Source organism: Erythrolamprus reginae, chromosome Z, assembly GCF_031021105.1.
Source record: "Erythrolamprus reginae isolate rEryReg1 chromosome Z, rEryReg1.hap1, whole genome shotgun sequence".
In the NCBI taxonomy this organism is placed as follows: Eukaryota; Metazoa; Chordata; class Lepidosauria; order Squamata; family Dipsadidae; genus Erythrolamprus; species Erythrolamprus reginae.
The window spans coordinates 125,011,108-125,021,651 of record NC_091963.1 but is presented as its reverse complement, the minus strand read 5'-3'; the positions used below and the strand labels follow the sequence as shown (position 1 = coordinate 125,021,651).

Here is a 10,544-nt window from a genome sequence, read left to right as displayed (position 1 = left end):
ATCACATGTGAAATCCATATCTATGGTAAAAGATATAAAATACAGAACTGAATAAGATTGCTTTTTAAACAGCCAATGTTTTACAAAAGAATGTATGGTTTTAGAATTTTATGGAATATTTTTATATATGGCTCATTGTATGCATTTTATAAGTCCTTTTGGTGCCAGTGAAGTATCCTATGAAATACACAGATCTACAGCCAATAGTTTCAGAGCTTGTAAGTGATTCAATCCCAAAGCATTTCATGTGGCTAATATAATCAGAGCTTTGCTTGCTCTGAAGCACAGTTTAAAAATCAAAACTATGGGTTTAATAAAATTATCAACTCCCAGTTAAGTGAGAAATGAAGAACTACAAATTTTGATTACAACATTAAACTTCTTTTAATGTGCAAACTAGAAAAAAATAAAGCTTTAATAAAAAAATTACAAAAACATTTTTTCTCTTAAAAAAACTAACATTTACATGTGCAGCTATAACCATTGCAAAATTCAAACATGCAGTTTTGGTATATCAACAGTGTTAGAGGGATTAAAACTGGTAGTGTTAGAAGACCCTGAAATACTTACGATGTGCTTGACAGGAATTTACAAACAGCCAGATGATGAAAATAGAAAACCTCTACTTATAGTGCACTCAATTGGATTTTTGTCCCATCTTCAAAACACACGATTCCTCAATTCTTAGCCAAATCAGTTTTTAAAGTCACCATTTAAAAATTTTGTCATGCGCTTTTGAGAACTATTGTCTCCAATTTTTTGGGGAACTGAGGCCAACTCGAGATGTAATTCAGATAAGTTAAATCACATTCTGACCAGGATGTCTGCTAAGCCAAGTCATTCTCTAGGTTTTATCTTGACTCTGGTGATTATTTTTGGAAAACAATTCTATTTTCAGGAAAAAAAACATCCTAGGAGAGAAAGTTCTAACAGAAAAGTTCCAATGAACCACAAATATTGTGAATGTTACTATCCCTTATTGAGGCACTGTTAAATAAAAAAAGAACACATGCAAAATTGACAGATCAACAGAACAGTCCACACCTCTCACAGTATCAAATACAGAGTTTTCAAGATCTCCACGAAAGAGGTACTGGATTGAAGGCCTTTAAGGTGACATTCCATTACACATTATGTGTCCAAATAATGTGTCCAGATTTGTAAAAATCTTATATATTATTAATTAGCTAAGCTTCCATCCATATGATTTTTATGCATGAGCACATGAAGACATTTTTGCATTTAAGAACATGACTGATCAACCTGAAAGCAAGATTTATTTTAGTTTTTATTATTTAGGACATTTGCAAAATAGATATATATGAAAACAATTCTGTATCCAGTTGCAGAGGCTCAAATTGAGCAGTTTATTTAAGTATACACCCCTCAATTGAGTGTGCAAAACATTTTGAGGTCAAACCATTCCATCTATGAAATATTCCATTCTCACATGTGAGATAATCTCTTTTGAGAATACAAGAGGAGTACAATTCTGAGACTCATTTAAAAATCAGACAGCTTTCCATATACTTAAGATATCAAAGTGTTTCTGCACAAGGATAGGACTGAATTTCCACTAGCTTTGGCTATGTGATTGTCTAGCTTTCTTCTTCTAACTGTGACATCAAGAAGAAAATATTTCTATTATTATTGAAAGTTATAATTTTGCTGCTTTCCCCCCCTTCTCATCCCCTGGATGATTTTAGAATAACAAATAACAAACATTCAATAGGTGAACTGAACTACTGAAGGCATTTTTGCTTTGATCAACATTCAGGGTAACTGCTTTGTCATCAGAAAGTGGTTCTGGTTTCTAGAAGACTCTAGGGCCATGATGGTTAACCTATGGCACACATGCCAAAGGTAGCACGTAGAGCCCACTCTGTGAGAACGTGTGCAATCACCAGCTACTTTTCTGGTTTCTGGCATGCCAGAAGCTGGTCTTCATGGGTTCCAGAGCACCGAAAAATGACCAGAAAATGACCAAAAACCATGCATGCATGTGCCGACCAGCTGGTCTTTGAGTTTCCAGCACTCTGGCACATGCAAAGACTAGCTGGCCGGGGTGCAAACGCATGCTGGAAACCTGAAGACCAGCTGGCAGGCACATGCCTGCGCACCAGCCAGCTGGCCTTCAGGTTTCCAATGCTCCAGCCTGAGCATGCACACGTGTTCCAATTTGGGAACTCGCTGCCAAAAAGGTTTGCCATCACTGCTTTAGGGTACAGAACATTTCCCTGACTTAGAGTTATTTCCTAAAAACTTATTTGCACATTCAAGTCAGCTATACTGTTTTTCTTCCTAGGATTCAAGTCAGTTAAAGGAGTTGCCCACATCTTGCGTTGCCTGCTCCATACTGTACTGTAATTCTGAACTGCCTGTACATTCACAACACCCAGCCTTTCGCTCTTGGTTCCCTTGCCCTGAATTCCGCTTTGCATTTTTCCCACATAATGAACAACGGCTTGATTCTTCTCGCACATGGGTCCTCATGTGGTTCACCAGGTTGAATTTGTGTAAGAATCTTTTCCCACATTCAGTGCACTGATGGGGCTTGACCCCTGTATGTACTCTCCGGTGTCTGGTGAGGGTAGATTTACGCGAGAAATTCTTCCCACATTCGGGGCAAGGGAAAAGCGCTTCTTGCTTGTGCAAGGGCTGTTTTTTCAAAGCTAGCTGACTGTTGGGTGTCTGGTGAGCAAAGGGAGTCGCTTGCAAATTGGGAAGAAGGCGATTTCTCTGTCTTTTTGAACTTTCCTGTAACAGATATTCTTCCTCATTTTTAGTCTGCATTTCATCACCTGCTGGATTAAAAGAGAAAAAAGGTCATTGCCATTTATGTAACTATGCATTAGAAAGTGTTTCCTCATCTTCAGTTTTGCAAGAAGACAAACACTTAAATTATTTAGTTACAGACTGATTTTTCCCCTTGGCAGCCAGTGTAATTCCACAAGAGTTTTGCAAAATAAGATATGATCGAATAGAAGATCTGAAGTTTATGGCTGATGAGTTATTTGAATTTGGATCTTCTTTGTCCCAGACTGACTTTCTGGCCCAATTTGGTCCCTTCAGATACTCGGTTTTTCAATCCCATAATCCCTAACTAAATGACTATTATCAGAGTTGACCTAAGATATTTGGAGTCTCAAAAATCCTTACCTACTGAGGAGGCATGCTCATTCAGCTCTTCCTTATTTTCTTTGCACAGCACCTGCTGGGTATCTGAGACTACTTGCTCACTTTCTTGTACATTCACAGACTCCTCAAGCATATATGGCCCTAGCACCTGAAACAGCAGTTAGACACCATTCAAGGCAAAGGAATATACCAACTAGAGGGATACAGTATTGTCAGGGAAAGGTAGAAGGCAAACAGCAACACATGAGAAACATCTTCAATCATCTTTAGTGACTAGGGAAGCCAATGGTGTTAAAATAGATTAAAATACAGTATGTATGACTGTATAGGTGTATCAATCCAGGAAAAAAACCAGTTTACATATGCTAAACAGTCACCAAATCCTAACTAGACAAAGCCAATTCTGGGCTGGATGATGGATGTCACCAATTGTCACACCTTGCAAAATGCATGGAATCTTTTATTTCTGGTAGTTCAGAATCCACACTTGAACAAAACCTGGATGTCTCCAAGAGTCTTCTGGTACTGTTTCTGTGAATTTTATTAGTGTACATATAGGTTGCCTATATAACTGATAATCATTTAAATCATTCAGGTTCTCTCAGAAACTATTACTTGGAACCCTGGCACTCTGCTCTAAAGGTAGTGAAGGAGAGGGGTATTAACACTTCTGTGGTTAAATAATGTAAGAGAATAAATACTCCTTGTATTGCTTCCTCACCTTCTGTTCTGTTGTGAACAAACAGAAAATTTAAAAAGCAGTATAAACTCAATTTCAGCTCAGTGCAATTAATTTCCATGTATAATTTCAGAAAACACTTTCATTATACTTTAAAGAATAGCTGTATCTAAACAAAATAAGCACCTCTTTAAACTATTAAAAAACCTCCTTGGCACAGGACATGATTTTGACATTAGGGATGTTATCAAATAAACACCTGCCTGTGAAATTGGTTGTCAAATAGCCTTTAAGGAACACGACCATTTCTGTTATGTACATCAGACCCACTCTTTGAGCTGCTTGTAAAGTTTGTATTTTAAAAAAAATACATAAAATAGAAAGTTTCTCCTCATGGGAACTGGGCACTATTAAATAAAATTGTAAAAAAAAAAAAGGTGGAATGCTTCAGCAACAACCAGCTCCCAGGTTTCATGCTGGAAAAGTGCTCACCTGTTGATCCCATCTCTCATTGTCTTGCTGCTTCAGAAGAAAATGTTCTGCCAAGGTTACTGCCTGAATGCAGGTCTTTGGACGATATTCCTGAACCCATTCCTGCATTTCCTCGGGCAAGATAGTCAGAAACTGCTCTAGGATCAACAGTTCTACAATCTGTTCCTTAGTGCGGTTCTCTGGTTCCAGCCAGCGATAGCAGAGCCCTCGCAGTCGCGAACAGACATCACGGGGGCCTTCAGCCTCCTGGTAACGGAAATGTCTGAAATGCTGCCTCTGCCTTTCCAGAGTGACCGTATCTTCTCGCAAGATTGCAGCTTTTACTTTCTCATAATCTCCACTTTCTCTGGGATCCAAGTTATTGTAGGCCTGGAGGGCAGCTCCATTGAGGGCTGGCACCAATCGGGTCACCCACTGTTCCCGAGGCCATTTGCAGGCTTCAGCCACATCCTCAAAAGTAGTCAAGTAGGTCTCAATGTCTTCTGTTAAGGTGAGTTCTGGTACTTGCAGATTCCTCCATGCAGGAGATTGGACTGGGGTAAGTTCTGGAGTTGGCAATTCCTGCCCTTGGATTTCCCAGCGTTGGGGTGCCTCTAGCCGTTCATTCCTGGTTTGCTGTGGCGTTACTAGACGGAGACTTCCTCCTCCTGTTCCTATTGGTATAATACGATATGTTTTTACTGAACCTTCTGACATTCCTAATGGATCAGAGCCTGCTGGGTCTGATTCTTTTTCCATTTTCACCACTGGATGCACTCGTTGTTCAAATGGTGTCTGGCACTGGAAGTACTGGGCCACCGTATTCCGCTTTGCTGCCATTTTCCTCCTCATTCTTTATTTGGATTTGGAGTTTATGTAGGCTTCTGCTGAAGCTTCCAATAGCTGGACTGCCAACTAGAGAAGCTATCAAGTGGAGAAATTCTTTGAATGGTTTGGATCTCCAACTAGAAGGATAGACAACGACATAATAAACAGGAATATGAACACAGAGAGGTTTATTTATTTTTTTTAAAAAAACTCAATTACAATAGAATTACCTATTTTAATATGTTATGGCCCCAATCCATAAAGGTATTACAATCGCTATCAGCAAAATCAAAATTGCCTGCCCAATAAGATGTATAACTATAAGGCAGGCTACAAAAGGGTACATTGATAATTGAAACATAGTACATAGAGTACATAGTAATTGAAAGATATCTAACACATTCCACATGTCTTTTGCTGTTTCCAAGCTGCAGTAAAATTTATTAAAAACTAATTACTACCATAAAATGACTGTGTTATAGGACTTGCCTCTCAGATTAGCTAAACTGGAGAAAGCAGAATATTTTGATTAAAGTAATATATTCAGCTATTAAAACTACAATCCTTTGGACATTTACTTGAATTCAGTAACAGAGCCTAGAAGACAGGAAACTGAATCCTAGACCTGTATTTGGCATGAAAGACACACATGAAAGTGTGACTTTGGGCCAGTCACTCTCTCTCACTTGAATTAATTCACAGGATTGCTGTTGGGAAAATAGGAGGAAAAAGTAGTATTACATATGTTCACTGTTTTCAGTTATTTATAAAAGATAATAGAGGCAAGATTAAAAAAAATATTAAATATTCTTCTGGAAATATATACGATGAAGTTCATAGTTTTATTCAGATTGTATACTTTGCAAAACCTTTTGACAAGCACTCTAAAATGGTTCAATTTGCAATCATCTGATCATACATGTAACATACTAGTCCCATTTTATTAAATGTAATATTTTCTATGTTCTAGTATCTCAAGAACTAAGTATGGCATGGAAGAGAAAGAGGAAATCCAATCAATGAAAAAATTATTATTTATTATTCATTTATTAATTTGACTTCTATGCCACCCAAAAAAGGGCAAAACCTAAATATGACTAGAAATAAAGATGCAGAAAGGAATGGTTTAAACTATTATTAGTTTTATATTACTTTCCATAGTCTAATAATTCATGGTTTGAGGGCAGCTTATTTATAATTGATTAGAATTTATGTTAAAAGCTGTTATACCAGCCTGTGGGCTGGAAATCCAGATGTTTTGGCATAGACCTTTCAAAATTGATGATTCTAAGTTGTAATTATCAATATATTGAATACTCAATGTTTGTCTCTAGGGCAGCATTATTCAAAACACCAACTGTACAATAATATCTTGCTTCTGAGCATCATTGGGCAATCTAATTATAATTTTAAAAAAAATGCTGGACTAAGGTGCGCTCTTATCTTTATTGTCTTATCCAATGGAGTTGTTCTTGCATTCACTAGTTATTTAAATTATATTGCCCTAAGGTTGATGGAAATGATGAAAATTGAAATCCCAAACATATAGAAGTATTTCACATATTCAGCACCGGATACTATGCATACAAACTTCCAAATTCTTCCATCTGCATGAAAAGAAATATTTTAGTTCTTATCAGATGTTATGTTAAACCAGAATTTGCTACCCAGGCTTGCTGGAAATTACAAAGAATGACTAGATTTAGGTTGGTAATTCAGTAGTGTGAAATCATGGTGCAATTAACTATTATACATTCTAACAATAATATATAAGGCAATCAATCCTGTTTACAATGAACAAAAATTCAGTAATAGTATTTTTAGCTACCTTCATTAAAAATGTCCCAGCTTTATCCATTATCCTGAGATCTTTGTTTAAAAAAGAAAGAGAGGATCTTTTGAAGGTGGCATTTTAAAAATATCAACCAGATATATTCCTTTTATAATCTGTGACAAGTAAATGGAAGATTTTCTGTTCGGACTGACCAGCAAGATAAAACCAAGAATTATATTAAATCTAAATATAATATAAAATGGCCATCAGTAGAAATGTGACAAAGATAAAGTGCCTTTTCTAAGCATGCAATGCTGGTCAAAAGTAAATTTAGGATTTAGAAGTTTATGCCTCTCTAAAAATCAATCCATCTTTCCAAATCTTCCTTGCTTGCTGTCTGGAGAAGGAAGGGATCAAAATCCCTAGAAAGCTGGAGTACAACAGCCTAAATAACTCTCAAAGTATCCAAAATTATTTAATAGGGACTTTAGAACACCATATCAATATTTAATACTCTGCAAACAAATTCATTTGTTCCAAAGTTTTGAAGATATTAATGAAATAAGATTTCTAATAAAAGTTTCAAATAGAATATTTTAGACATTCTATCTGAAACTTTATAAAATTTATAAAAGAAAAGAATATTTTCAAGTATAAAGACATGCCAGGATAGATATGGGAGGGAGGAGACAAAAAACGAAATCTTACTAGTTTTGAGTCTTCTATTCATCCAGCTTTGCCAACCAAAAACTGCAGATTCAGTCCAGCATGTGCTTGCTTGCCCACTCCAAATGCTTTACTTGATGTCAGTTTTTTAAAAAAAACCTTTTAAGACCCCCTCCTCAAAGACTTAGTTGACTCCTACCTTTGCAGCCCCCACTTTCTTGAACCTGTTATTCAGGAATCCACCCCCTCATCTCAGAGCATACTCAGATTAACAGAGATGTGCAACTGACAAGACTTCATTGCACCCATGTGGTCTCAAACCATTTTAGATTTCCCACAAACAGTTAGTATGCATGGCACTGGTGTGCTTGCAAACAAAAGACCAGCCTATAACAGAGCATTAACTTCACAAAGGCAAGCCATCAGCTATCCAGACTGCCTGGCTCCTTCTTTTTCCAGAGGTCTGCCCAATAAACATCTTTATAAATAGATGTACAGTACATCATTTTTATATGATGCACCATTCTATAGCCCCAGAATCTAGCACCTCAATTTTTAAAAAAATGTATAAGTTTACAGTTGGGTCAGACTGATCATGAAATAAGAATGTGCTCAGGAACAATATAAATAACACCAACATAATGTAATGTTCCTAGAAAGAGAAAAAGGGTTGAATTTATATAATGGAACGCTTCTCAGTAGGGAAATAGGAAAAGCGTAACTACTTGATTTCAGGCTTGCATGAATATTTGAAATATCTGTTCAGAGGAAGTTTGACTTTCACTGCAACTTATTTGCTATTAAGAGCTTTTAGGATTGATATTTATCTGAATATAACATTAAAGACATTATTACATTCATGTACAAGCCATGGTTAATTGAATCATAATGAACTGAATCCAATTTTCCGGGTAGAAATATCAGACCACAATGGTTGATTTCACAAAGCAGGCTAAAATGTGGTGGGATATACTTACTGTGCAGAAGATAATTGTTGTCAGACTATCCAGATGACTCAAACAAGTGGAGTCAAAGGACTTGCCTCAAGGACAGGTTTAGATTGCAATGGTAAAACAATTTAAGATAAAGGTCCCCATGGACAGAATTGATTCTATGGAAATATATTACTGGAGTCTCACTCTGGGAAATTTCTGGGACCTTGCACATCCATCAAAGTTTTCTTGGCAACTGTACAGATGTTGTTCAACATTGGCTTTTTCTGGGATATTTTCTTAAGTAACCTCCCTCAAAATTAGATTTACAGTGGCCAAGCTACCCTGCCCTGATTTAGATTTAAAACAATTAAATACAAAAGATACTAGGATTGTCCTTGGGGTGGAATAGAATAGGAGTGTATGTGTTTGAGAAACAGTGTCTTGGGATAGAGCAGTATATACATTTGGGTAATAAACATGTATCTTCTGCTGATTTAATAAAGCCATAACCCTAGATGCTCTTGCTTAAGTATAAGCCCTACTGAAACAATACGGCTTATATCTATGTAGGCACTAGATACCTGTGCTTAAATACAAAATCAATTAATCTGGCATTCAAAAAGATGTTTTATCACTCCCTCCTGGACGACCAGCCTTGAATTCCCCTTCTTTTACATGCAACTTCATCCCAAGCTTGTGTTTGAGCAAGCTTCGCTGTGTTCAATTAAGTTTACCCCCCCCCCCAAATAATTTAAGGTTGAATTTGTCAAAGAGCCGGACTGAAACTGCGATCTGGGAGGAGTATTATCTGTTCCGCCCATTGATTATTAGGAAGTTTTTTTTTAAAAAAAAGAACCCTGAACAGTACAGAACTCCTGAACGATATTTCTGATTACTCCTGTCCGAAGATTCCCCCCCCCCACTTTTCCCTTAATGTTAACAACTCTGACAATGTCCTTCTTCCAATTTATTTTCCAAGCCAACAGTGGACTTTTAAAATTATCACATAATTACCATATCAGACTAGCTAGACCCTCAATTCGCTTCCTCCTTCTGTTTCCCAGCAAGTTTGCAGGTAGCACAGAAGTCTTTATCAGGAAGAGCTCTCTGATCTAAAACTGGAAGCCACCAGGTCCTTTAACCCAAGCCCTTCACCTACGGCGTTACAGCTGATGGAGCAGCTCCAGAGGGAAGAACTATACCTTTGTCGAGCCCTGGCTGAAATTAAGTTCTGCCCAGCAGCGTGCACTAAACACCAATCCCAGTAAGATTCGCGACCATGGTTTCAAATAAGGAATCCTGGTAATGCAACTTTGCCCAAGGATGCCGCAGGCTATTTCCTTGAGCTTCTGCCAGCGGATAATTTGCAAAAAAGGAAAAAAAAAAGGTGCCGGGGCTCAAAGCTGCCCGGAAGCCACTTCCCCCTGACCCGGGAAGTCCTTCCCCCTAATCATCCCAAAAATGTAGAAATTGACTGCAGTGATGCATTGCAACGGGAAGGTATTTTGGAAATGTTTGGAGGGTCTTTTAAAAAAACAAAACAAAAAACGTCCACCTTATTTATTTCCGTGCTTATTTATTTATTCCTACTATTGAAGCTTTCTATGCCGAAAAGCACCTCCTGGTGCTGCGAGCAAATTCTCACACTGGAAAGTAACGTGAGAACGAGTGAAGGGGGCAGCGCCTTCAGGGTCCTAGAACCGTCCCCCTCGATTAAGGAATTAAACTCTTACTTTTAAAAGTTTAGTTCTCCAAATCCCGATCCCCAAGGCAGACGTTTTTAAGAGTGAGTTTGGGGTGAGGACAGCATAGAAGAGAAGCCATCTTGGAATAAAACAGAGATTAATTTTAATATTTTGGTTTTTGTGGAAGTAGGAAGTACAAATTGAAATATATTTCGCCACTAATCAGTGAACCGAATTTGGTTCACGTAATTCCGAGGTTGCCCCCGAAATGGCTAACCCCATTTTTAGCTTACTTTGAGAAATCTGGTTGGACCTGCTAAAGAGATTTGCTATCCATTCCTTGCTTCGATTTGTACCCCTTTTTGTGT

The 10,544-nt window shown here is 37.5% G+C and overlaps 1 protein-coding gene across 10 annotated transcripts; it reads right to left on the bottom strand.

Moving 5' to 3' along the window:
- Window positions 1-359: 359 nt before the first annotated feature.
- LOC139153060 (zinc finger and SCAN domain-containing protein 16-like) lies at window positions 360-10,280 on the bottom strand. Of its 10 annotated transcripts, none has more exons than XR_011556753.1 (5): window positions 9,694-9,894; window positions 4,310-5,253; window positions 3,160-3,286; window positions 2,156-2,804; window positions 360-2,086 (listed from the first exon to the last, which is right to left on the bottom strand). XR_011556753.1 is itself a non-coding variant. In XM_070726601.1 (5 exons), exons 3-5 carry the CDS (start codon window positions 5,138-5,140, stop codon window positions 2,314-2,316), a joined length of 1,449 nt encoding a protein of 482 aa, XP_070582702.1. In that variant the 5' UTR covers window positions 5,141-5,253; window positions 6,945-6,985; window positions 9,694-9,894; the 3' UTR covers window positions 360-2,313. The 10 variants fall into 10 exon arrangements, 9 of the variants coding, with proteins under 9 accessions (XP_070582702.1, XP_070582708.1, XP_070582704.1 ...); XM_070726601.1 differs by adding an exon at window positions 6,945-6,985 and having other exon boundaries at window positions 360-2,804; XM_070726607.1 differs by lacking the exon at window positions 9,694-9,894 and adding exons at window positions 6,945-6,985; window positions 7,599-9,213 and having other exon boundaries at window positions 360-2,804.
- Between the last annotated feature and the right edge of the window lie 264 nt (window positions 10,281-10,544).

Coding starts and splice junctions, on each gene's coding strand:
- LOC139153060 (XM_070726603.1), bottom strand. CDS start 5,140: ATGAGGAGGAAAATGGCAGCAAAGCGGAATACGGTGGCCCAGTACTTC. Junction 3,287..4,309: donor ATGAGAGATGGGATCAACAG/GTGAGCACTTTT, acceptor CTGCTGTTTCAG/GTGCTAGGGCCATATATGCT. Junction 2,805..3,159: donor TGAGCATGCCTCCTCAGTAG/GTAAGGATTTTT, acceptor CTTTTAATCCAG/CAGGTGATGAAATGCAGACT.